Genomic DNA, 27,944 nt, shown 5'->3' with positions numbered 1-27,944 from the left:
TTTCCCGTTAAATTTTTTAGAAACATGTTGAAACAGAAGTTAAAATGATTTTAGTTAAAATTTTGCATCTTTAATTCAACATTAAAAAATTAATTCTAGATTCAAAATTAATTTTGAATTCAAATAACTTTAGGTCACTTTGGCATTGACAGTTGATCAAGAATTTTATCCTGAGTTGTAGTACTAATTTTATTTTAAAATAAAAACATCTCCATCACTTCAAAATTAATTTTAACCAAATCAATTTTATTAACACTCATCCAAACATACTATAAATTATTTTAATTTATTTAAAATGATCGACCGTTCTGCAAATGTAATCAACAGAAACCCAAACTGGAATTAATCCGAAAGCACTCAATTAATGGGTCCAATAATACCCAGTTCTCGACAGTGCATCCTCCCATACCAGGGTCCACTAATACAGAATTTGTCACTTGCTTTGCAAATCCTCTCTTGCACCTACTTTAGCCACGGTCACACTAACCTGCAAGAAATGCATACATGTCAGCAACAGCAACTGCAGCTATACATATAATAGTTGATAAACCATAGTAGGCATATACCACTGCATGGAACTACTAGCATATACAATCTTGAACATATTTATTACAAGTATCCAGGCAAAACTTCATCAAAACATTTTAAAAATGAAGATACACCAAAATTGAAGTTCCGTGAAAAGACAACTAATTTACATATTTTAGGCCGATCGCAACGCATTTATTTCATCCTTAAAAGAAATTAATGACAATATCCAAGTCCTAAGAGAGAAAGATATTGAAACCAACTTGCATTTACATAAATCCTGTCACTCACCACTGCTATTAGCCACAATGGTAAACACAACCATGGTATTTACAGCCAATCACCGGCAATAAATTGCCTGATCAATTTGTGGGGGAATCTGCTTTATTTCAGTTCCAAGTTCTTGTTCAATCCTATATCTGAACAAAAGATGGAATGCTTCAGAAAACATACAGCATATGTCTTCAAAAAAATCAATTCAAATGTAAATTACATACAAATTAAAGCGATCCTCATAGGTAATCAAGTTCACTGCTAAACCCAGGTGCCCAAACCTCCCTGAACGACCAACCTGTCATCAGCAGAGCATCCTTTAGAACATCTATACGTAACTAGTATCATAGAAAATGAATTAGGTAGGTAGGTAGGTAGGGAATGAGCACAAATCAAACATACCCTGTGCAAATAAGTCTCTGCGTTCTTGGGAAAATCAAAATTAATAACAACGTTAACTGCTTGAATATCTATTCCTCTAGTAAAAAGATCTGCAAATGTTTCACGTAAAAATATGTGAAAAACTTAAATTATTACAACAGAATTTGTAAAAGTATAAAATCTAACCAAGAGTTTAATTATACAGATAAATATCATGACATAAAGACACTACACCAAACAAATATAGATTATACAATTATTGGTTACTAAACTTCTTTTTTAAAATAAAAATGAAGATAACATCACAACAAAGAAAATGGACCAAAACCTAAGAAATATTGCACACAACCATAACGGGTAGGATAGGTACCATTCACAAGCAACAGAAAAAAAAAAAAAAAAAAAAAACTTAATTGTTCCTGTTCATGTGATGCTAAAGTGTCAGCAACGCACCAGTACAAACAAGATTTCGACATGCACCATTGCGGAAGTCATGAAACACTCTGTTACGATGGTCCTGCAACATCTTTGCATGAATGTAGAAACATGAATAACCAAGTTCCGTGATTTTCTTGGCAAGAAGTTCAACCCGATTCACTGAATTGCAGAAGATGATAGACTGGTTTATTTGCAGCTGAAATAGAACACATCATCAGCATCAGCATCATATTCACAGACAGCATATAAGAAAATTAAGAGAACAAAGAAAAAGTAAACCTTAGAAAATAGAGTATTTAGGCAGTGGACTTTCTGTCTCTCTTCCACGAATGCATAAAATTGAGTAATACCCTTCAGAGTTAGCTCATCCATAAGGTTGATGACATAAGGTTTTCGAAGATACCTATCTTTGAAATCCTTTACAGTAACAGGAAATGTTGCTGAAAACATCAAGATTTGACGGGTTGTAGGAAGACAATGAATCAGCTGCTCTATAGAAGGTTGAAACTCTGGGGACAGAAGCTTATCGGCCTGACAACCACAAAAAACAATGTAAAGTCTCAGATTGATAAGTAACTGTTACAGCTAAAGACAAATCTTAAAAGTGCCATAGAATGAACATGCACAAATAATGGAAACGAAAATATATTCTGCTCAATATTTAAAACATGAATGAGAAACCAATGAACAGAGGCATTTGCTTCCACTACCAATTTGACAACATTTAGAGATACAAATTCCTAATCCTAGCACATTGGACAAAAAATTAAAGAAACATAAACGTGCATCAGATCATATTCGTCGAATAAGATCCAATTGTGATTCTTACCTTGACTTCCTAAACCTTTTTAAATATGAAAATGTTTTACAAACTGTTCATGCTTCTCAACCAAATTATATAAATGAGTGACTTCCAGGTGAAATGTGTTTACCTCATCCATAACAAGCATAGCACAATCTTTCAGAATACAAACACCTTTCTTGGCAAGATCTAATATTCTTCCTGGAGTTCCAACTAGTAAATGAACTGGTTGATATAAGCGCATTATATCATCTTTCAGGCTGGTACCACCTGTTGTAACCATAACTTGAATCTTCAAGTGCTTTGCAAGCTCTTTGCACACTTGAGAAGTTTGCAATGCCAATTCTCGGGTTGGGACCAGTATAACAACTGCATGACAGAATAGAAAACAAGGGAAGAGCAAATCATCATGCTTATCCAAAAAGTCAACAACCATGAAATAACTGAAGATAATGCAGAATTGAATCATGAACCAACAATGCCATCAAAAATATATCAAAGCTATTTTCAACTATTGCAATAAAATCAAAGTATCCACACATCCATCATCATCTAAAACAACTTTTCAGGACAATCAACAAGATATCCATTAATTTAAAGGGAAATTCAAAATTCTGTAACTAAAACATAGAGCTTTTATTAAAACCAGATGTCCAGTAGAGAATAAAGAGAAGACAAATAAACTCTAAATTTAACATTGTTTCGTATATATATATATATATATATATTACTCCAATTCTGTGTAGGGTCACATATCAGGTTTGTTGTGCCAAGTGAAGACTGAAACTAAATACAATCAACATGTAAGTTGTAACAGTTTCAGTATCATTCATTTTCCATGACAAAAACCTAAGAACATACAAAAACCAACTTAACGTGCCCTTCAAACTTGAAAGCCTGGCTTGTTACTGCAACTCCAGCTAAACCTTACCAGTCACAAATCCCAATTTTCTTTTTTTAATAGAACACTGCTTACAATCAGTAAAAGGCTACCAGATATGCTTATGGAACTGAGAAATCTTTACATGCAGTCCTTTCAACTAGGCTATGAGAATCATGTGAAAAGCTTAAGCCAAGAGGACTAGAGGAGGACATCAAACCTTGAATAACATTATTATCCTGGTCAATTTTTTCCAATGCAGGAATGCAAAATGCAGCTGTTTTGCCAGTTCCGTTCTTAGCCCTAGCAAGAATGTCACTACCAGTAAGAGCAATCGGAATGCTTTCTTCTTGGATGGGAGAAGGCCTTTCAAAACCCTTCTCATATATTCCCATGAGCAGCTCACGCTTCAAAAAGTAATCCTCAAACTCATTTCCTTTAGTTGCCGTTACATCCTGAGGAACAAAAAGGCACCAGATCAAGACAAACAGGTATATATTATAAAATAAAAGTTAATAATGACAAACCCATAATCATAGTAGCTATACGACTAATAAATGGATGGTATCATTTTATGCCTTTCAAGTAGATATTAGAAAATTAAGTAATTATTTACATGTAAAATCTAATAACATCACTCAGAAAATTAAAATTTAGGGTAAAAGCCATTGATTGCACTAGTTACAAGGAACAAAATTCAGTACATCTACTAAATTTCTAGACAAAGTATAAATAGTTGAACTAGTTTGTAAATTCTACAGGTATGATTGTAGTCCAAATAACTGACCGTAACTCAGTACAAGGCACTAAAAAAAAGACATCAATCAATCAATGAAATTCCAGTTAAATTCTATGACAAGAATGATCTTCACCAACATTTATAATGTATGAAAAAATGACTCCATACTTTAAGGATATGCAAAAACAAAACGTATGGAATTAGAAATATCACAAATAAGGTGTAATGCTCTGAGGATCTCAAAGAAAATATATGATTAACACAAAATGCACATAACAAATAACTTGAGGCATAACATGATGTTATTCCATGACCATACCTCTGTTTTATAGCGAGTATCAGCTGGTGGAATCTTTAGTCTTGCCTTCCAATCTTGAGAACTAATAAAGGAAAACCAAAAAACAAATAAGGATTCTCTTTCCTTTTGAAATAACAGAACCACTAACAATAATAGCTTCATCTAGCAGTAAAAGAACAAAACCATACATTGTAATTTGTACAATTCCAACTTATTGTAAACTCATAATTTCACCAAAATAACTCATAATTAATAATCCTAATAGTTTATAAACAGACAAACAATAAAACATGTTTCAATCATTGTTATCAAAATTGTATAAATTGCTATACAATTTGATTCGATTCAATTCTGAGACACAGCAATTCAGAACACATTTAGAATTGTTTTTGGTACTAAATTGTACCTATGATCATCTGTACTGATATGAATTGCAGGAATCTCTATATTGTATAATGGAGCAACTAGATCTTGCATAAAACCAGGTCAGGTCATGCAAAATCTGACACCATGGTTTCAATAATCACAATCTAAGATACATTTATTAGTTATATTGCTTAAAGTGTAATGAAAAGCCTTAAATACAAATAACAAATATCAAACAAGCATAAATGAATAAAAGGAAAAGAGGATAGTTATGTCAACAGCCAAGGGCAACAAGACTGTTGTAAATTCCCAAATAGAAAGAGAACATTGATGTCATTTCTATTTATGATGAATTGTCCACTCAGATAAAAAAAAATGTAGACGGCAATCCAACCCGACAAGGAGTCATACAAAACAAGACCTCACAATCTGGCTGGACATACAACGGGATCTCTATGATCAAGGGACGTCAAAAGAAGACAGGTTCCTGCAATAACAGATCAATGGCAGATCCCGGAAATCCAATAACCCATTATATCATATAATGGATAGCATTGCATTCGCATAGCATTTGAAATTTGAGTTGTGCACAAATAAAAATTGGCACAATATTAACTCAAAAGTCCAATTGGCCAGAGACCCAAAAGAATTCGCATTGACAGAGCATTCGTGATCCCCACGAATTCAACAATGCAATAGCACTATAGCAGCACTACCGCACCTACTTAAGAACACTAGGCAATACACTATAACCGCATCCACCATTCAAGCCTCCACTCAACAGTGCAATCACAGCCATTGTTGGTCAATGCAGTTATGTCCAAGCAACCAAAGCAATCAAATTTCAAACAAAGCTTTCACCATTTCATCATTACCTACACTATCAAAAACCTCTAAACAACAAGAATCACCAAGCCAACCAGCCAAGCAAGCACATTGCAGAAACACAACAAAAAGCCATACAACAGCAACCAATAACACCACCTCAACACTAACCCTAATTACAAACCACACATCGTATATAACGAAAACCACAACACACGCACCTCGAATCCACGGCTTCAGACTGCACGGTCTTCTCGACCTCGTCGACGGCGGCGCTGCCGTCCCTTCTCAGCCATTGCTGCTGCTGTTGCTGCAGCAAATGCCTCTGCACGTACTGCACCCGTTGTTGCTGGTGGTGGTACGGTGGCCGAGCCTGGAACGCGTGATGATTCTGGTTCAGGCTCGGGTTCTGGTTCAAGTTCGGGTTCTGGCTCGGGTTCGGATTGAAACCACCGCGCCCAAGCCCCATCCCGGGAGGGTACCTCGCTCTATTGTTGTTGTTGTGATTCATCTCACCGATTCAAAACCCTAAAAACTTAACAAAAAAAAATTCTAACCTAAACTACCGAAAGAATTTACAAATCGGCACGAAAACTACACGCCTGAGGGAAAAAATCAGGTATCATACAGAGAGAAAGGGTTAGGGTTTGCTCTTGTTCGGGGAAATTGAAATTGGAGCGGAAATGATTCGGGATTTGAACAGATCTAGAGAGAGAGAAAGAGGGTTTTGTGAGGTTCAATTGAACCCGCGGAGAGAGAAGAAGAAGAAGAGAGTGTTGGATTTTTATGTGTTGGTTCGGAAGGATTAAGGTTGAAACTTGAAATGAAGAGAACAAGTGAACAACACCAGAAACAGAGAATGCAGAAACTAGTTCCCTCTTCTTTTTTTTCTAGGGTACGATACGAATTTTTTTTATTTTCGAATTATTATACTTTGGCCCCTGTTCTTCTTTATTGTCTAGAGTTCCCCAGTTTTCCTATCAACGTTACCATTTCCCTTTCGTGCTTTTTAGTCAGGACTAGAATTTTAGTCAATGCAATCCACAAAATAAATATTTACTTTATATAGCTAAAATTTATCACAAATAAATATCCTTTAATAGTATTTTAGTTAATTTATGATTGGATGGAATTTTAGTGAATGCAATCCACAAAATAATTTACTTTACATTGTTGAAACTTATCATAAATAACTATTTTTAAATAGTATTTCAGTTAATGTGATCTTAAAAATAAATGTTTATTTAACCTATGTGTCTCGGAAAAAAATGGCCTCAAGTTGGTTTTCAGGTATTATTGATGTGGATACACATGACTGGCAACATATATACTTCATTCATCCTTAAATATAAGATTTTTTTTAATTATTTCATTTTTTAAAAAAGTTAATTAATATAATTATTATTATTAAATTTATTAATAATTTATCTTATTTTATCAAATTTATTCTTAAATTTACTGAGACTTATAATTTTTTTCACTTAATTACTTTCATATCTAATTAATTAATGTGTGTTAGTCTTCATATCACATTTTATAATAAAAATAATATATTTCTTTTAAATATATAATATTTATTATAAAATAATAAAAAATATTTGAATAAAAAATAATTAATACGAAAGACGAAAAGATAACTTAAAAAAAATATCCTATAAAAAGATAAATAAAACTGAAAAAAATCTTATATTTAAAAACAGAAAAATGATTTACCCTTGTCCTCCTAAGTTAGGTTCATCTTTGTTAACTGATGCAATGGGGGATCTTATTCCCTAGCGGTAGTTAGTTTCTTTTTTTCTCGCATCTGTTGTTTCTGTATTCCCATTAATAAAAATTAAAATAACTTTGCCTAGTGCTAGATACATGCCACATAGAATACCTAGTATATATTTTTGTTCTGACTTTAGATGGAGTACTTATTGTAACCATCATCATTTGGTATTCATTAATAATAAAAAAAATTGCAGTTAAAAAAATATGTTGTAATTAAAATTATTTTATCTTTATAATAATAAAAGTAAGAAAGTATGAGATAAATAGTCATGTAATCGAGTTGAAAACATACTTCTTAAATGTATTTTTTTATATATAAACTTTTTTCTAAAAATATTTTAAAAAATATATAATATATGTTCTTATATAAAGATGACAATGTCTACATTCGACCATCATACATCATTTTTTAAGAATTCTTAAATAAATCTAAGACACAACATAATTTTACTCTCTTTAGTCTCTCTCCTTCTCCTATGGTTTCTCTACCGTCATTGACAGTCAATCACCACCCACCATCGCGGCATATATGCAAAGTTATGAAATTTTGTCCGATCATTAACTCAGTTGAGATAGTGGTTCAGTGGTCCAATCTATAGGTCAGTAATTGGTCCAGTTTAACCTGATATATATTAAAAAATTCAAAATTATATATGTATATATTATATATAAGTGTATAACTAACATTAGTTGATTAAGAAAAGTTTATTCATACTCCAAAATTCAAAATAACAATTGAAGTATTAAAGTTGATAACAAATAATAATTCATTAACACAATTACACAAGTCCCAAATTTTTTTGGAGCGTTTTGGAGTTTTTTTATTTTTTTTATGCGAAATAGGTTTTAAAAATCGATTCGGATCGTCGGGTTTATCTCAAACCGACTGGATTTGGGCGGGTCTAATTGGATCAAGTGCATGACCGATCCAACAACCAAACCAGTCAGATTATAACACCAGGTCTCAATTGGATCAATCCGACCGACCGAGTCAGACCAGATTTTTAAACTATGCATATATGCTGATATCACTCACCAACCCATCGCCACCACTCCCATTTCCCCCTTCTTCCCTTCTCCATTCCAAAGAATTAGAAATCTAGATGTATGAACAAGAAACTAGACAATCATCAACTAAGTTTGATAACATCGATAAAAAAATCCTATGTTATGGAAACCAAACAAAGAACATTTCGTTAAATTAATAATAAAAAAAAACATGAATATGCAAAATCAATGGAGGTGCACACACAATGGTTCATGTCGCGAATCCAGAGGCGGTGGAGGAGGCGTCACTCCTTTGAGTCATAGTTTCTGCATTCGCTCTTTAGTGTTGTGGAGGTGCATGCCAACAAGCAATGTCAATGGTGGGTGCTTCGATTGTGCGACAAAGGCTTCGAAAATTCTAAAGCTTAGATTGGGAGACAATGGTTTGGAGGAGCCTTTGGGTGGGTCTCATGGCCTTAAGGAGGATGACAATGATAATAGTGATGATGGTGGGTGATGACTGAAGCGAAATGACGATGGTGGGTGGTGACTAACCTCTGACAATGGTGGAGGAGCTGCCAGAGAAGAAGGGAGACTAACAAGAGTAAAGTTTTTCTTTTTTATATTATTAAACAAGAGTAAAGTTATGGTATGATGGATGGATGTATAATAAAAATGTGTGCCTTACATTAATATATAAGAGTTCTTAAAAATGGTACATGATGGATAATTTAAAGATGGTGATTTACCCTAGACACCGCCATATGAAGATATATCTTTATACTATATATGTATAAAAAATCCTTATTTAATTGAGCAGAAAATTTTTAGAGAATTTTTTTTTATCTATTTTGTAATTTATAAAATTATATAAAATATAGTAATTCATCAAATATTAAGAAAAGTGTATATTCTTATTTGAAATAATTTAGATAATTATGTTCAACATATATATTAAGGTAATTAAGATTATTTAAAGATAAGGTAATCATATAATTTTCAATTAATTAGAATAATTATGAAAAATATATATTTTTTATTCCTTTCAATTTTTTTTCAGTCAGCCTTTGAACGCTTCATTGTTTAGTGTTTTTTCATACATTGTTAACATTGAAAATTGTAAATAATTTTTAAAAAGAATTTATACTTATCAAATAATAATTTTCATTAATGATTTTATAAACAAATAAATGTTTAAGTGCGAAACATATAATTTATTTTTTTATTGTAAGTCTTTTTTAGTTAAACAAGTAGTTATAGTTTTTAACTTAAGAAATTTTTTTAAATATTATTAAATAATAATAATAATAATCTCAATAGTAATATCCATTATAATAGTTTTTATAGTGATTTCGCCAGTAATAATTTTGATAGTTGCAGTTTTCGATAATAATGATTTTAATAATAATTCTAATAGGGTTTGATAACAATTCTAATAATAATTTGGATAATAATAAGAAAATGAGATCCAATAAAATTAAAGTTTATAAAAGAAATTGAGATTGAAAAAAAGATAAAGATTTAGAGGAAATAAAGAAAAATAATCGAAAGTTAATTTCATTGAAAGTGGGAAAAATAGAGAAAGTTTTATTTTCATTGAAAGTGGGTTCGAATCTAAAATATCAATCCGTTGTGTTATGTAAATTTTTGTTTAATGAATTTAGTTGCCTCTTGTTGCAACATCTTGCATATGCATTGTGACAGCGTTCACAGAGCAAGGAATCTGGAAACATACTAGCTGCATGAGTTAATGATTTCCCGAGAACGATCATGGCATCATTCTAAATATTTTCCACTGTTAAGTTAATGTTGATGGAATTGACTTCAAATTTGAATTATTATGGCTTCCCTTCAGCACAATAAGTCAAGTTGTTTTGAACTAGTTACATCATTTGTATAATATTCTTAGATGAAACAATTTGTTTTTAAGTGCATGTTAATGGAATTGCTATACAAAAACATAGGATAAATTTCTTTTTTGTATGTCTTTGGGATTTTCGATCTAATGAAAAGCAAACTGCTGTAGCATAAACTTGAATTAGGAACTCTACCAAACCCTGAGATTGATCATAGTTTGTAGTTTGAACTTACATTTTGTTAGTCTTGGAATCAAATATGAAAAGGATTGATGATCCTCGTTCAATACAACTTTCTTAGTTTCTTTATCTTTTCTTAATTTGTTTTTTTGCACCTTCTCAGGAATTAGGATGAAATGTTACCCTCCTCTCTTTCTGTTTATAATTTTTCTTTGTTCTCTCAAGTCGTATTTCTTTCTTTTATACCTTACCCCTCTCCTCATTTTCTAGGTTTCAATTTTTTATCTTTTCTGCTAACTAGATTCCTAAAATTATTTATATTTAAAATATAGCATTCTATGTAGGAAAGTAGACCGTGGATATTGATAGAAACAGATGAGATCCCACGATGCCTTCTTCTCAAGGCGGTTAAGAAACATATTGGGAAGGGAATCAAGGACTAGAACAAGAGACATTTCATCGCCTTCTTGTCAAAGTGATTATACTTTTCTTTCTTAACGGTGTATAGAAAGTAAATTCTTTTTTACACTTCGAACTAATAGTCATTTTTGTGTGAATGCATGAGTAGTATGTAAAGATTTGAGTGATAGTGATTCAATTTAAGAAAAAATAACTTTTAAGACCAAATTAAGGCATGATAGTTGTTGAGGAGTAAATATCAACTTTGTATGTCAAGATATGTAAGATGCAACTTAGTACATATAGACTGACTTAAGGATAATAAGTTGATGACCGGTTCAAGGACAACATAAATTAAAGATGTCTTAATAATAACTTTATCACAATACTTAAAATGAGATTTCCAACACAAATACTTATAATAAGACACGGGGTTAATAACGTCACAACAATATCACTATATATAAACTTCCAATGATAAAATAGAAGGACTTTCATTACATTCTCAATCACACTTGATTTTAAATTTTTCTCTCATTTTGTTGTATATTCGAACAATAAGTATTAACATCTAGAGACATGATCTCATTTATTTCATGTGATTATTTATATTTTCTTTATATATTTTGTATTCAATTTTTGAATTATGAGTTATGTAATAATAATCAATAATATTGGTCAAGAGTATATAACATGGTCATTTTGATTGTATCCATGGGATGTATGAAATTTCTAATGAAGAGGTATCAAGTAAAACCATAATTTACATAATTTCTCTTGTATAGATGTTGTTAATATTCACGGTTAAGTAACTTAAGTTATGTTTTAATTTGCCTGTAAAAAAATAGTTATGTTTTAATTCGGTTTAATATTTTATATTGTCAAATATAGTGTATTAAGAACTGTTTCTGTAAAAAATAAAAAAAAATTATGAAACTTAAATTAGATTAATTATTAATAATCATTATTCTATTTTTTATAAAAAAAATTAAAGTATAATTACAGTTTTATACATTGCATGAATTACCGTACCAGTACCATGTAAAATTAAGATTGGTAAGCTTCAAAATTTACACTTATTCTAGATTACAACAACAACAAAAAAATGTAACAACTCATATATATATACACATACACGATCGAGCATGAAAACTTTCCATGTTTCTTTACACAATAAATTTTCCCTCGATTCCTTTGCAAGCAAAATATATTGTGATCAGTCAACTTAATCAATGTGTCTCGGTTCATATATAAATTGTTTTTATATTAGTATATTTACTTAAAATATGTTTTTTTTAGAGAATTTCCTTAGTAAAATATTAGTAATTAAAATAAGATGTTAAAGATACTTCTCTTAGTGTCTGTTTGTTTAAAGTTTTTAGAATGTAAAAAAAGTGATTTATTATTTGGGGGATTTTGTGAAAAGTAGAAGTTTTTTTTTTTTGTTTGGTTACAGTTATAAAAAGCCATTTTTATTTTAAAAGGTTAATTATAATCTTGGTTTATTTTTTTACAGAATTTATAATCTTAGTTATTTTTAGAAACTACACTTAATTTTTCTTAAAATATATAACTAAAAATATTTTTTTAAGATTCTAATTTTGCACCATAAAATAATTATTCTAATTTTTATGAAAAATTATACGAATACGCTGAAAAGTAAAAATATTTCAAAGTGATTTTTCATTAAAAAAAACTAAAAAAAATTGTTGTCAACAAAATATTACAAAAGTTAAAGGCGTCAAGGAAGACGAGTCTGAAGTCTAACCATCATTAGTGCATGTCATGTGCTGAGAAAGTTAATTGTTTATCTTTTAAGCAACGAAATTAATTAGTTAGATATTTTATTTATGAAGAAATTAAGAAGATGTGATCAGTCAAACCATGCTTAATCTACACTATCGGGTCGGTTTTCATTTTCTCTGGGCTAATGTAAAAATAATATTAATAAGGTCAAATAAAAAAAGAAAAATAACTTCACCATAAGGATCCCATGTTTCAATGCACTAAGACGGATCTGATACACAGTTTCTTGGGTTGTAAGAAAAAGAAGTTATATTAATACAACAAATTATATAAATAAAAAAGGAAAGAGTTAAAAAATTTAAAATATAACAAGTGATAACAAAGAGAAATAAAAACAAAAAAATATTGTATTAAATATGATTTTATATATGGAAAAAATATGTTTTTAATCTTGTATATTTTAGGGGTTATTTTGATTTTGGTCCCTATAAATTGATAAATTTATTCTTTTAACTTTTAAAAATATGTGTATTTAATTAGTATCTAATTTTATTATATAAATATATTTTTTCTTACAAGAAAGCATTGCCATTTATATTTTATACAACCATGTGCAATCAAATAGTTATAAATAAGTGGGAAAAAACTAATAACTGTAAATAGGATACTCAGATAATTTTATCTTTAAACTGTGTATACACAAAAGATGTGTTCACACATCTTTAAAATTTAAGAATGGATATATTTTTATTTATATATGTTAGACATCGACCAACTCACTTTAAGGAAAACTTTAAGGAGACAATGAAAATTAAAATGCATGCAATGATAGTGTTGATTGGCCCTAATTTAATTTGGATTGAACCAAATAAAATTTGAAACAAATACTATTTTTATAAATTATTTTTAATGAAGAAAACTTAAAAACAAAGTTTTTGAGAAACCAACTTTTGATGTTTTTGACAATCATATTTTACACATGGTCATATTAATATTAGGCTTCGGCTTTCAAGCAAACAAATTATGTTAGATATGCCTTTGTCATTTTGTTTTTTTTGGGAGGCAAAATACGTTTAATTTCCTCGATGAGATACACGCACACTCTTGGCAATGTTGACTTATCATAGCCTCTAAGCAAATACTAAAAGAAGATGCAAAATAGAAAGGATAGACTATAATTGAAAATAAAAATGTACTACAAAAAAAATTGGATTGAACCAAATTAAATTAAACTAATCAGCAATCATAGAATGAACATTTGAGAACCATGGACATATTGAACTTGTCCAAAACAAATGAAAACTGGTGAAGAAATGTTGGCGGAAAGGCTAGAAATTAAAATTGAAACCGGTCGTTTTTATTTATTTATTTACTAATATTTTAGTTTATATAATCCACAAGATAAATATTTAGTTAATAAAATTATTTTTTAATAAATGAATAATTTTAAATATATTAACTATGATCTTTATTAAATATAATATATTAATGATAAAATAGTACATATATACTAATAATGTAAAATTTTAATATTATTATTCAATCACAAATAATTATGCATGATAAGACTATTAGCTCTTATAATAATTATAATTATTGTAAAAATAATATAAATGATCATTTGTAATTATATTTAATAAATAAACACATAAATTTAAATATTTAATAATGTTGTTTGATTTGACTATATATTTAATAAATATAATTACAATAATTTTATTATATTCCTTATTGATTAAAAATATAATTTATAAAGCATTTTAAAATGGAAAAATTTAAATATAAACATATATAATAACATATTTATTAGTATCAATATTTAATATTTTGGCTACATATTGAATTTAATTAATATAGTATATATTTAATGGTATTGGATGGTCAATTTGACTTATAATGTAACACATACATAGTAAAAATGATATTTAGTCTTGTACTAATATTGATTCGATTATGATTCCATTATAAGTATACCAAAAAGTTTTACCCAATATCTTTATTAGTTCAAAGACTTAAGTTATATATATATATATATGCTTAAAGTCATGATGTCATTCATCATACATGCTTAAACTATTTTATATTGCACGTTCCGTTGGTACACGCAAGGAACAAGCTTTGAACCTCTTGATGAAATAAAAATTTGATTAAGATCCAATATTTGAGGTAGTTAATTAGTCTAATTAAAAAATCTATATAATTGAGTTAGTTAGTCCTAGCTAGCATCACAAGCTGGAGTGGATATCGATCTCCATCAATGGCCAACACTAAGAGGCAAGGTTGTCACCAATTGCAATCATCATATAGCAAAGAGAAAAGATGGATTTCAACCTATGGCTTGTTCTCCCTCGCTTTCCTCTTTGTGTTTGCTGCAACCAATTTCATTGCCAACTGGCTTGACCTAGTAAGTCATCACTCTCTTAATTTTGCTATCTTAATAGCCCCTCTTAATTAATTTCTGTATATATGTATGTGTGTTTAAGCTTGATTTTGATGCTTTGCTTCCAAGTTTTATGAATAGTACTTACGCATATATATATATATATATATATATATTGTTTATCTCTTTCTTTGTTCTTACTTGTTAATTAATTTGAATGATTGATCAATTAATCCCTTCGCCTGAAGCTAAGGGGTGCTGGTCTTGTAGTTCTACTCTCTCTTTCTTTGTTACGTTCTTACTTTCGAAAGTAAAGTATATGGAATGAAAAAAAAAAGGAGATTTTTTTAAGGGGTACGTACGTAGGGGGAAGAATTAAACGGATTACGTAAATGACTGAAATACGATTAAATTAATTAATAACACGTAATGCTTTTGGATTAAAAAAACTATTGACCTTTGACTTCGTTGGTGTGTATACTATGATTCCACCAATTTTTTTTTTCACCATGAAATTGTTCGAAGTACTCCACCCGTTTAATTTGGTGTGATAATTAATTTTTATTGGAAAATTTAACTGTTTATATTTTGTGAGATTTTTTTTTCTAATCACATTTTTTTCTGTATAAAACTCGATTTTGAGATTTGATTAGGAAGATTTAGTTTAATACCAATCGAACCATATATTCCATTACCATCAAATTAAGTGCATGCTTAAATTTATGAAATAGATAATGGCTACAGTAATAAGCTGCATAAACTAAGTGTCGTGATCGTAAGGCAGCCTAACTTAAAAGAACTGATTATTGTCAACTTGATGTATTTCAAAGTCGATGCACTCAATTACTTGTTTTGAAGAAACATTTGCAATAATAATTTCTTTTGCCTTGTAAAAAAACTTGTTTTTGAAGAAATTGAGACATCTTGGCATTATATTTTTCTCATGGTAGGCATGATACCACGACTGGATCATTATTCATACATTGTTATAAATTTATGCAACACTTGAGTTTCTAGTGGCTATTAATCTGTGGGTATAATGATTAAAATCTTATTTATATAGAGCCAATATCATTTGAACTGGAAATTTTCAATTTCAATATATATATAATATAATATAATATAAAAAATCAAATTAATAGATATCTTATATATGTTTTTTCCTTCTTTTGATTATAGAATTGATTGTAATGAACTAATAGTTTAAAAATATTTTATATACTATTATTTAACTATAAATGTTTATATACGATAAGTTTTTGTTGTTTTTTATAATAAGTATTTCTTTATTATATTCCTACGGTAATTATTAGAGATCCAAATCCTTAATATGCAAACGAGTAGCAATTTACCGAAATTATAATTTGCTTTATAGAAGATTTTTCCTTTATATGTTTTAAAGAAAACTCTATATATGCGTTAATAACAACGCTCAAGATATATATATGGCGAGTTTACGTTATGTGAGGCATGTTTGAATGGTCCAAAACAGCAACTAATAACGTGTGTTAGAGGTGGGGAATAAATTGGAATATAATTGTAAGTGCTCTTAGAATCTTCGTGAGTGTTTATCAACCTAATATCAACCTAAAGATATTTTAAGTTAGGTTGTTTCTTCCTACACCTTTAAGTAATTTAGCTTATCATTTTTATAATTTTTTTATCTTTAGGATTTATTATTTCAAAAATCAAAATTTGTAATCAATTCAGAATATAATTTTATATTTTGTATTGATCATTTCGAAAGTTAAAAAAACATTGAACCTCTTGGAGGCACAGAAAACAATAATCTTTTAAGATAATCTCGAGTTTGAAAAAAAAAAGCACAACGAAATGGGTCGACTTTATTTATTTATTTGGAGGAGGAGTTCACTTATTTGGGACACTTATAAGATACCTGTAAAAAAAAAAATCATGGTTTTTGCTTTAAATTTAGTGATCATATCTTTTGAAGATTATCAGATTAAAGATATGAGTAGAAGTAGGAGTTTTGGAGGAAAAAAGAAAGGACAATAAATAAATATCCTCTAATTTAACATTTTTTAAATAAGAATAAAATTATAGATTAACATAAATTTGGTGTCTTATTTTTTTAGACAAAATTTAGTGTCTTAATCACTTGGGAAAAAAAGAAGATAATAAGAAGATAATGTTAGATACTATATATAGTCCCACTTAAAATTAGTCTTTTATCCGAAAGCCAATAACCAAATAGAGTAGTTGCATCATGCAATTGGCACACCATTGCCTCACACTCAGTTATTAATAGTCAACCACAAAATTAAGCTTGTAGAATTCTAAGGCTAACCTCTCGCATATGTATGATTCATGGTGGCTGTGAGAGTGGTTTAGCATAATGACGAGATGGACATTCTTCTCCGTCATCCTCTTGGCTGCATTTGTTGCAAGCACTTTCTTCCTCGAAATTGATCTTGTAAGTAGTCTTGTTAATTACCCATGATATATATATCTTTGTTCGAGATATTATTGCATATATATGTCTTAATTAAACCTTGGAGATCATATGCTTTTAATTGTCTCTCCTTGACCCCCTTATTGATTCATATGTTGCCTATCTCTCTCTCTCTCTCTTGGTTTGGTTTTGTTCCCTCCCAAAGAACTAAAGTTTTCAATTCTACTCGTAGTTGTCTTTCTTTCGTGATAAAGGAAGAAGGAATAGAGGAGAGTTTTTGAGTTCGGTTACTCTTTCACTAATAACTTAACATCTCTTTCTCTTGGTTCGATTTGTCCCCTCCCAAAGAGCCTAGACTTCAATTCTAATCATAGTTGCCTTTCTTTCTTTGTTGATAACCTATATACGTATAAGTTTAAATGCAAATAATTGTTATTCTTAGTTGTAGTATATTATAACTTGTAAGAACAGAAGAGTAATTTCATCACGAAATTCAGCTAGGAGTTATATCCTCTTCAAATGTTAATTTATTATTATGACTTTTCCAAGCAAGTTAAACTCGTAGGAGATAATGAAAAGGTAAGTATGCATGGGATGATGAATATAATACTTATGGAAGATTTGACATACATTAATGGTGTTGCTTTTTTTTAGGAGAAAAACTCGTTCGATTCTAATTTACAAGGAATATGTATATAATAAAATAATAATGAAGCAACGTGTGGGGTGCGGATAAAATAAAATAAAATGCTGCGTTCTGTTCTGTTTGTTTTTAGTATTATTTTTTTTGTCAGCCTGTTTGTTTTAGTTATTTTAACAGAATAAAAATGTATTCACGTCTAGCTAGCAAATGGTTTCTTAGTACTACAGATGGTAATATATTTATTATGAAAGTGGGAATTATGCGATTAAGTAAAATTATCGTTATCATTACATTTTCATTACTATAATATATGTGGTTTCTTCTTCACATAGTCCATATCTAGTACTTTTAACACCATCCACACGTTGTGCACGTTTGATTATAATAATATAGGTGTGCATCGTGGCACGTATTCTTATAAAATGAAGATATTATGTGGTTAGATACAAATTCTCGATCCTTGCTATTTTTTTAGCCTAAAATAACTAGTAATAAGGATGACACTGTGATGAATCGGTTTCTGACAACTATGTTGTGTTTGATTGCGAAGAGAAAAATAGAATTGATGGAAATAAAAAAGAGATGATTAAAGAAAAGAGAAATAGAGTAGAAATTAAAAATAGAATGTTTGGTTGCTTGATTTGAGTGAAATATGTGATAAATAGAGTGAAAATAAAAAAGTGAGATTGATCGATCAAAAGTGTCTACTAAAGACAAAAAGTAAGTCATTGTATTATATTGTATTAATAAGGGCAAAAAAAAAACATGTTGCTCACTAAAGATAAAATCGTGGGATCATTGAAATTTTCAAATGAATTCTACTTTATCTTACTGGTACCAAATGTTCAGGTGCTATTTTCATCGGTACAATATCATTTTTGTCGTCACAATCAAATCAATTGCTAATGTAAAGTTGATGTAGAGGGGTTTTTCCGGTGGTATTTGACTCATGAGATTCGCTAGTTATTCATTTTGAGATTCACCAAACACATAACCAATTTATTCATAGGGCTCTCCTAAAGATGGTTCCTCAATGCCTTGTAATTTGGGAGCCCATAAGAAGTAGGGAGGGGGTCCTCCAAATAAAGTGTACATGCATAAATTTATTGTCTCTAGAATTGTTATCTAGATTGCCTTGGATATAAAGGATTCCATTTCACATGGGAAGCCAAGGGTATCAAAGATAGGTTGGAGATAGCTAGTTGTAATGCGAATTGGCACCTTAGTTTTTCCTTTGCTTTACTCTTCCACCTCCCACCCTTTAAATCTAATCATAATACCTTACTTCTAAAGCTTAGTGAGGATAATCAATAAGGGAGAAGGGAAAGGTTCAAACTCTTGGCAAGTTGGATTGTGGATTGCACTTTCTAGGAGGAGGTATATATACAAGGGCAATAGAACTTAGTAAAATTTTAGGGTTTAGGCTCAAAGATGATTTGTGCCAAAACCTTTGTGTGTTAATCCTTCATGAAAGAAAACATGAAGCAATGCTTTGTGTACATCTTATACCGTACTTGTATGAGACTAACCTCTTAGCATGCTTCGACTTCGTCACTAGCCGACCAAATTACTTTCACCCAAGTTGTTAATGCTACCCTTCCAACCTTCACCATGCAAACAATGTTATTGCCTAAGACTATTTGTCATAGGTTGGAGAAATCTGCTTGGAATTTTGTTTGAGGTCATAGGGATGATGTTAGAGGTTGTCATACTATTGGGCTAGGTTTTGTCATTCAAAAGGAAGAGGGAGGTGTTGTGTTTAAATATCTTCATCTCTTTAATAAGGCCTTTGTCTCTAAGTTAGGATGGGATCTTATCTATTAACCTTAGGCTCTTTAGGTCAAAACGCTCTTTGCAAAGTATCAGTGTGAGGAAAAGGTCATTCCCAACGTGTAGCCTGAGAGGGAATATTCATTGTGGTAACATGACAAAGTATTTTAAAATGGGGTCGTTGGTTGATAAGTAATGGTATCATTATGAGGTTTTAGGAGGATTTTGGAAGTTCATGATGAGATTTGTGCTATGATTCCTTCTTTTCAATTCCTAGCTTGGATAGATTTGTATGGAGTTCTATAGTTGATGGTTCCTTCTTCACTAATAGAAACCTTGCAAACACATATGGTGACACGTACTCATGATAGGGGTTTGGAAGTTGAATATTCACTAAAAGGTTAAGGGATTCTTATGGAAAGCTATGCAACATGGCCACCCAACTAAAAAATTATTTAGTAGGGTTATCTTAATTTGCAGCTCGAGCTTATTTTGTATGTAGCAAGAGGAAACTACCTTGCACATTTTAAGGAATTACAATATTATTAGGCAGATTTGGCTTGGCCAAGGGGCTTCTCTCCCCAATGATTTCTTTGGCATGGAGATGGTTGATTGTCTTCTTATTTCTTTGTAATATAAAACCCAGGAGAATTGTCAATCCTAGTATGCATTGATAAATTTTGTTTGAAAACATCCTTTACTTTATTTGTGAGCATAAATGCAAGCTTATTTTTTAATATAATATTTTTAATTGTAATGAAATTTTTCATGCTTCCCAAAGGATAACTTGTGGTTATATAGATATTGTTACTAACCCTCTAAGTATGTTGTCATCACATGGTCTTCAGCCATATCTCACATTGTTAAATGAATTGTAGAAGGTTTAGTGTATATATCAACTAGGATCCAAAGCTTTGTGTGCCGAGGTCTTTAGGGACCAAGATGGTAAAATAAATATTAGACTTTGTTATAAATCTTTAAATCACAAACAATTCTATGGCTAAGTTTTATGCTATTCTCTTTGCTCTTCAAGTGGTTTGGGGCATGGGCTTTCATAGGATCATTGTGGGTTGTGACTTTATAGTGTCGGTTATGTTGATTAATCAAGGTTGTTATCAGCTTCACACTAATACAATATGGTTCACATGATTTATGTTTGATTGAATCATGCTTGAGAGGTAATAATCTCTCGTTCCCATTGAGAATCTAATATGATACTTGGTTGGCTTGCTAACAAGGCTCATAGTTATCCTATTGGTTTGCACATTCTTTATTCCCCTAGGTTGTTTTCACCTGCTATGATATGATGTTGTAGGGCTTTTTATTACCCACATTATTTTGATTCCTTAATTTCATGTATATTGGGATGTAGTTCCTCCACTGAATAAAAAAAATGTATGATATATAATTTATAATGGTGGCGTGTATCCCAACATTAATTTTTATTTATTGCTACCATAATTATAACATTTGATTGAGCAATAAAACAACAACTTTTTGCATAATTTTTCTTTTCATAAAAATTTTACAAAATTTGTAAGAAGTAAACTATGTGTTAGTAGCAAAAATTTATATATGAGAAAAATAGTATGTATAATCATAATATAATTTCTTTTAAAAGTCATTTAATAATAAATTATCATTATAGTAAGTTTACTACTTTGATTATAACTAGATTAAAAGTCATTACTAATAATGATTTCTAATTTGTTGACCTTTACAATGATAATAATACCCAGTAAACTCTATATATAATCATGCTAATTTTTTTTTATTTCAGTTCAGAATAACAACCACTACTATTCTCAAGACAAATATAGTATTCAATAGGCAACAACCCCAGTTCCCACTTAATTGCACCAACGAGAAGTTAGCAACAACATGCCCATCATACTACCCAACAAAATTTCAATTTTATGATAATTCATCTACTACATCATGCCCAGAATACTTCAGATGGATCCATGAAGATTTAAAACCATGGGAGAGTTCAGGAATCACAAGGGACATGATTGAAAGAGGCAAAAATATTTCGCATTTCAGGCTTGTAATTGTAAACGGAAAAGCTTATATAGAAAAGTTTGCCAAATCATATCAAACAAGGGATGTGTTCACAATATGGGGAATTTTGCAACTTCTAAGGTTGTACCCTGGAAAGGTACCAGATTTAGAGCTAATGTTTCACTGCGGGGACAAAACTGTTGTATTCAAAAAAGATTTCCAAGGACCACAAATGTCACCTCCGCCCGTGTTCCATTATTGTGGAGAAGAAAATTCATATGACATTGTTTTCCCTGATTGGACCTTCTGGGGTTGGTAAAGTATCTTTTCCTTTTGAAGTTAAAAACTTATTGTTATTTGTTTTAGGTGCATTAATTTGGTTTTAGAGGACCTAAATATGGGTGGAAACCTTCTTTATTTTTAATATTCTTATAGACTTGTTTTTAATTCTTTTATTAAGTTTCATCTCTAATTTCCATGTTTAAAGACACAATGTGATTTCATTACTTTTCCTTTAATTAAAATGAAACAAAAGGAAAAAAAGTTATATTTTTATATTTTTTTTCTTACTAGGGCTGAGCTTAGCATAAGACCATGGGAAACAACATTACATAATATACAAGAAGGCAACAAGATGGTCAAATGGAAGGATAGGATTCCCTATGCTTTTTGGAAGGGCAACCCAAAAGTGTCTATTATTAGGAGAGAACTTGGCAAGTGCAATGTCACAGAAAAACAAGATTGGAATGCAAGAATATATGACATAGTAAATATATAATTTAAAATCTGACTTTTATTTTTGGTTAATGCATTAATTATCTCAAGATGAAATTAACACATTTTTTTTCTTTTCAGCAATGGCTACAGGAGAGAGCAAGTAATTTTGAGAATTCAAAACTTGAAAATCAATGTACCTTTAGGTAAAGTTTTCAAGCATATTTTATGATTTATATTTTTTTTAATAATTATTATAGTAGGGATTAGTTTGCTTTTTGAATCTATCACATATAGTATTGTTTAGATTTTACTTACTAAATTTTGAAATTTGTTTGTGTTGCATTTTATGTTAAGATATAAGATCTATGCAGAAGGGGCCACGTGGTCTGTGAGTGAAAAGTACATCATAGCATGTGACTCAATGACTATGTTTATAGAACCTAAGTATTATGACTTCTTTACAAGAAATATGTTACCTTTGCGACACTACTGGCCTATCAGCACAAAAAATATGTGTGAAGAGATTAAGTATGCAGTGGATTGGGGAAATGCTCACCTTGACCATGTAATTATTTTCTTCCTTTATTTTTTCCTAAATGATTTCCGTGTTTAAACAAACTAAGGTTGGATTGAAAGTATGCTAATTGCACAATGAAACAAGCACTCAATTTATAGCTACATTATACATGACATTTGAATTTTATTGGAATTAGCTACATAGGATCTACCTAAAATTTAACATACCTAACAAAAATAGTTTTTTCTTTATGGCTTACATATTTAAGAATTTTTTTCCAACTAATGAATGAAACCTATAGCTTTAGCCACACACAACACAAAATAAGCCATTTTACCTTTTACTTAAATTACATTTAGAAATACAAAATTAGACTTAGATCATCCCTAATTATTGCACTATGTAGCGATGAAAGAGACAATCACATTCTAGGTAAGTCTCACATTAATCCCATATCTTTCTCTCTCCTCAATGTAGTTGAAGTTAGTGAAAAAACTAAAACATAAAATTATCATGACTTCAATCACAAAAGATTGTTGCAAATTGTGTTGTTAAGTCAAATAGTCAATACATGTCCTTTTCAATTACCTATAAGTTCCTTTAATGGTTGTTTTTTTTTTAATTTTTGCAATTCATTTAAATTCTTTAGCTTATCCCCTCCTAAAAATAATAAAAAATCCTTGTCTAGTTTTTTTTTTAATTGACAATTTTAATTAATTGCAGGCACAAGCAATTGGAGATGGAGGAACTAACTACATCTTAGAGAATTTAAAGATGAAATTTGTATATGATTACATGTTTCATTTATTAAATAACTATTCAAAACTCTTGAAATTCAAACCAACCATACCTATAGGAGCTGTTGAGATTTGTTCTGAAAGTATGGCTTGTTCCTTGCATGGTCAAAGGAAACATTTTATGGTTGAATCCATGGTGATCTCACCAAGTGATACACCTCCATGTATATTGCCTCCTCCTTATACACCTGAAACTCTAAAAGAGTTTCTACAAGAAAAAGAAAATCTAATCAAACAAGTGAAGACAAGGGTGATCAATACAAAGCAATAAAGGCTAGTGTTGACGGTGTTGTAGTATGTATGTATGTAGATGTAATTCTTACACACACACAACACTCTTGATGAATGTCACATTGTCAATTAGTCATAGTGTAACAAATTCAATCTATCAAAATGTGATTGAATATTCATGATTAGAAGAAAGTTTTTTGTTAATTTATCCTACCTTTGTCCCTTTCTATAAGATATTATTTTGGAATTTTCTTGTTCCTTTTTATAAGATTCTTTTCTAATTGTCTCTTGCATTCATTATTTTTTTACCAAAATACCCTTAATAATTTCAGTCCATAAATAATAAATGTTATGAATTGTCTCTTTCCCTCTCTATTATGAGAATTGGAGAATTAACAAGTCTAGTTAAAAAAATTATAACTCCACTATTATCATTCTTTGTTCATGCATTAATTATTTAAGGATAATTTTGTAATAATATTACAATTACAAAAAAAATTTAATGCTAATAACTAAATTAACCAACTTTCTTAATACATGTGAATTAGTTAACAATGTCTTACAATTAGGGACAGAGATAGCATGAAGTTTTTAGTTATACTCCCTTATAACTCATATATGACCAAAAAACTCATATAGTGATGTAAAATATAAGCAAATATTAACTAATTTCACTCCATATAATGATTATATTTTCAAAATATTCTTCATTTAATTAAGATTATATTTTGAATCACCATTTTTAATTCTTTATATCAAGATTTAATGAAGGGAAATTTAGAAAAGAAAAGTTTTATTTTTTAAAGAGATTAGTAAAATTAAATGAGATGTTAAATAATTTCCTTAATTAGCTTGATTTGTTTTTTATTTCTTCAAATATTTGAGTACAAAGGAAGTATCTTGTAAATTTTAGATAATTACATGAACAAAAAGAGTAATGTTTAATAACAACCCTTACCTCATGAGCTAACTTTTAAGGTTAAGTTGAGCATAAATCCAAAATTTTAAGATGATATTAAAGTTTATCGTAGAAATTATTTTTTGGTCTGTTATGTCACATATTATTTGGATATTATTGGATCACTTGTAGCTGTATGGAAATGTCTAGTCCTACAAACTTTACACTTGACATGTTCATACCTCAACATGAAGAGGTGTTGGAGATTTCACATTGACTAGCACTATGAAAAAAAATTATGTATATAAGCAAGACTAACCCTCGTCTCATGAGTTAAATTTTATAGTTATTTGGGTCCAAACCTAGACAAAGTTTATGGTTGGAGATCATTTCATGTCTTCTACTATGAGAATGTAATCCCACACTCTTTGATTTACTTATTTTTAAATAGATGGTTAGGATTTTTAAAAAATTTCTTTTTGTTCTTTTTATCTCTTTCTTTCTCATTTTGCCTCTTCAAAATCCTTTATCTATGCCTTTTTCCTTCAAGGCCATGTACCTTTTCCTTTTCCACAACTTTATTGTTACTTGATTTATAGATCCACACTTGAGGCACATAGAGACAAGCTGATTTTATAACATGTTGCTCTTGTATCAATTATTGTTGAACACAAGTGGCTTCTAAGGCCCCATTCGGGGTGATTGTATGTTTGTAATTTTGAAATTTTATAAAATCAAAATCAGTTTTACTGTTGGGTTTTCAGTTGTAGTTATTAATTTTGAAAAGATGTTGCAAAATAAGCAGCAAAACAAATCAATTTGAGGATAGGCAACAACAAAAGATCACCATCATCATCAATAATCAATAACAAGAAACATTTTGACTCAAACGAACATTTTATCAAACACCTTCTGAGCATCTTAACATAATTCCCTTTGAATGTTCAACATTGAAGTTCCAATAACAAGAGCCCAGATCCACCAAAAAATGAAAAGGTAATCACAGAACAGAGAAGTAGATTACATAATCGCAAGCCAAGAACCTTGACCAGAGCAAGAGCATTCTTCGGTTCAAACCTAACAATTGCCGAAAATTGTCACCAATAGCTTCACATGGCAATGCATATGGTGGTGGTTACAAAACAAGATCCCAAGCGACAAAGGCCATGACTACATGGTGAGATAAAACGATGTCAAAGATTAACATTGAAATCGTGTTTGCCTAAGCTCCCTCCTCTGATTGTAGTGTCAATGCACAACATATTTTGTGTCGAGCATTGCTACTTTGATCATTGTGACTGCTCATATGACTGCAAGGATGCCAAGAGAGAATTCATCACAAGAGAAAATTTAGTCATCAAAGCTACAAAGAGGAAATGGTGGTGGTGGGTGAGGAGGAGGAAGATGAAGAACTTACCAACGAGCGACTGATAACTGCTAAATCTGAGTTATTTTTTATAATAAAAATATATTGAAAATATCCTTAAAAATATTTATTTAGCAGTTATTTTTGGCTTAAATGATAGGAATTGATATTTTTTATTTATGGCTTGCAGGTATGAAAAGGAGGGATTAAAAGCAAAAAAAAAAATTCAGAAGATATCAAAAATATAAAATAAGGAAGATTTTTTTGGCATCAGGCCCAAGTCAACTCCAACAACTATAGAAAGGGAGTCAAGCCCAAGTCCACTCTAGCAGCTATAAAAATGGAGTCAAGCCAAGGAGAAAAGACACACTGAGTCTCAGAGCATTCTAATACACACCTAAAGTATGAGAACTCTTCCTTAGGGAATCCTTTCTTCTCTTTCATCATTTTCTATTTCTTTTTTCCATCTTTACTTCTCCATCAGTTCCTATACTCCTTTTTTATTGTAAGACCCCTTATGGCTATGAGAGGCTAAACTCTTAGTTAGGGTCTGACAGACCTAAAAAGTCAAAAGATGTATTGTACACTTCATATTTATCAATGGAAACAGGTGTTTTCTTTCCTATTATCCTTTCTTACTTGTAATTTCATGCAGTATTCCTCCTTGCATCATCTTTGGGATCAGGTGCTCGAGAGAGGGTAATCCTTAATAGAAAAACAAGGAAAGTTTTGCATGCATTTGTTTTAGGAATTAGTCGCTCGACAGAGGGTAATTTCTAATAGAACTAAAAGGAAGAAGTATCTTAATAAAATTATTGCTAGACATAGAGTGATTGCATTATGCCCATGCATCAAAGCAAACATCTAGAATTAGAACTTCATACATTTTATCTATTGACTCTTTGCAAAGACATTTGGGAGATAGATAGGTAAAATAAGCTTGTCATCGTGAGACATCATGGGCAAGTATTCTAACAGATGTGGGTAGGATAAATTCCCCTGATTAATAGAGAAAAATCACAAATAATACATCTTAGGCGAATAAGACATGCTAGGTCCTAACATTTTCATCCCATTGAATTCCCTATTATTTCTTTTGTTTTCAATTAATAGTTATTATTTTATATTTTGTTCTTTTATATTTATCTTTTATACCTCATCTTATCTTTTTCTCTTATAAATTGGAAATTATTCAACACAAGTACATAACAAAGTCCTTGTGGAAATCGACACTCAGACTTCCGAGTCTTTATTACTTGGACATTTGGTACACTTACCAATCAGTTAACAGTGACAACAACAATGGCGAGCGGCAACGATGACAACGAACGACAACTAGTAACTAGCAAAGAGAGAAAACAATTGGGGAAGAAGTTGGGTTAGGGTAAAATCAACAACTGAAACCAGAAACCTATTTTCATTGTTTTTGAAATAAGGTAAAATCTATTTTGAAAAGAAGAAACAAATCAAGTCACAATCATTTTAGTCAAACAAGTTTCCATTTTGAAATTGTATTTTAAAATGAAAACTGAAAATTGGCAACCATCCCGAACAAGACCTTAGTTCTTGCTTGTAAGTGGTTTGTATTCATTTATATAAATAATTGTGAAGAATTGATGCTTTTATTACATTTGTAATGAATTCTTTGTAAATACTATGCATAATAGATATTGCTCGATACAAACCTTACAATCTGGGCTACATGTTGGAGGTTTTAATTGGTGGAATTAATTGGAGTGG

The 27,944-nt window shown here is 30.3% G+C and overlaps 2 protein-coding genes across 3 annotated transcripts; one reads left to right on the top strand and one right to left on the bottom strand.

Annotated features, from left to right (window-relative positions):
• Nucleotides 1-225: 225 nt before the first annotated feature.
• LOC114405767 (DEAD-box ATP-dependent RNA helicase 8-like) lies at nucleotides 226-6,446 on the bottom strand. The gene is made up of 10 exons (XM_028368258.1): nucleotides 5,752-6,446; nucleotides 4,361-4,421; nucleotides 3,523-3,757; nucleotides 2,553-2,791; nucleotides 1,900-2,151; nucleotides 1,636-1,816; nucleotides 1,204-1,292; nucleotides 1,026-1,099; nucleotides 820-947; nucleotides 226-487 (listed from the first exon to the last, which is right to left on the bottom strand). Exons 1-9 carry the CDS (start codon nucleotides 6,039-6,041, stop codon nucleotides 869-871), a joined length of 1,500 nt encoding a protein of 499 aa, XP_028224059.1. The 5' UTR covers nucleotides 6,042-6,446; the 3' UTR covers nucleotides 226-487; nucleotides 820-868.
• Nucleotides 6,447-14,651: 8,205 nt separating this feature from the next.
• On the top strand, nucleotides 14,652-24,148 carry LOC114405765 (O-glucosyltransferase rumi homolog). 2 transcript variants are annotated; one of them, XM_028368253.1, is made up of 6 exons: nucleotides 14,652-14,875; nucleotides 21,458-21,993; nucleotides 22,252-22,444; nucleotides 22,534-22,598; nucleotides 22,750-22,960; nucleotides 23,636-24,148. In XM_028368253.1, the coding sequence occupies exons 1-6, from the start codon at nucleotides 14,729-14,731 to the stop codon at nucleotides 23,978-23,980; spliced, it is 1,497 nt and encodes a 498-aa protein (XP_028224054.1). In that variant the 5' UTR covers nucleotides 14,652-14,728; the 3' UTR covers nucleotides 23,981-24,148. The 2 variants fall into 2 exon arrangements, with proteins under 2 accessions (XP_028224054.1, XP_028224055.1); XM_028368254.1 differs by lacking the exon at nucleotides 14,652-14,875 and adding an exon at nucleotides 17,027-17,285.
• Nucleotides 24,149-27,944: the final 3,796 nt, after the last annotated feature.

Source organism: Glycine soja, chromosome 3 (genome assembly GCF_004193775.1).
Source record: "Glycine soja cultivar W05 chromosome 3, ASM419377v2, whole genome shotgun sequence".
Taxonomy (NCBI): Eukaryota; Viridiplantae; Streptophyta; class Magnoliopsida; order Fabales; family Fabaceae; genus Glycine; species Glycine soja.
Note: the sequence above shows the minus strand (reverse complement) of the source record. Positions and strands in the feature narration are given on the sequence as shown.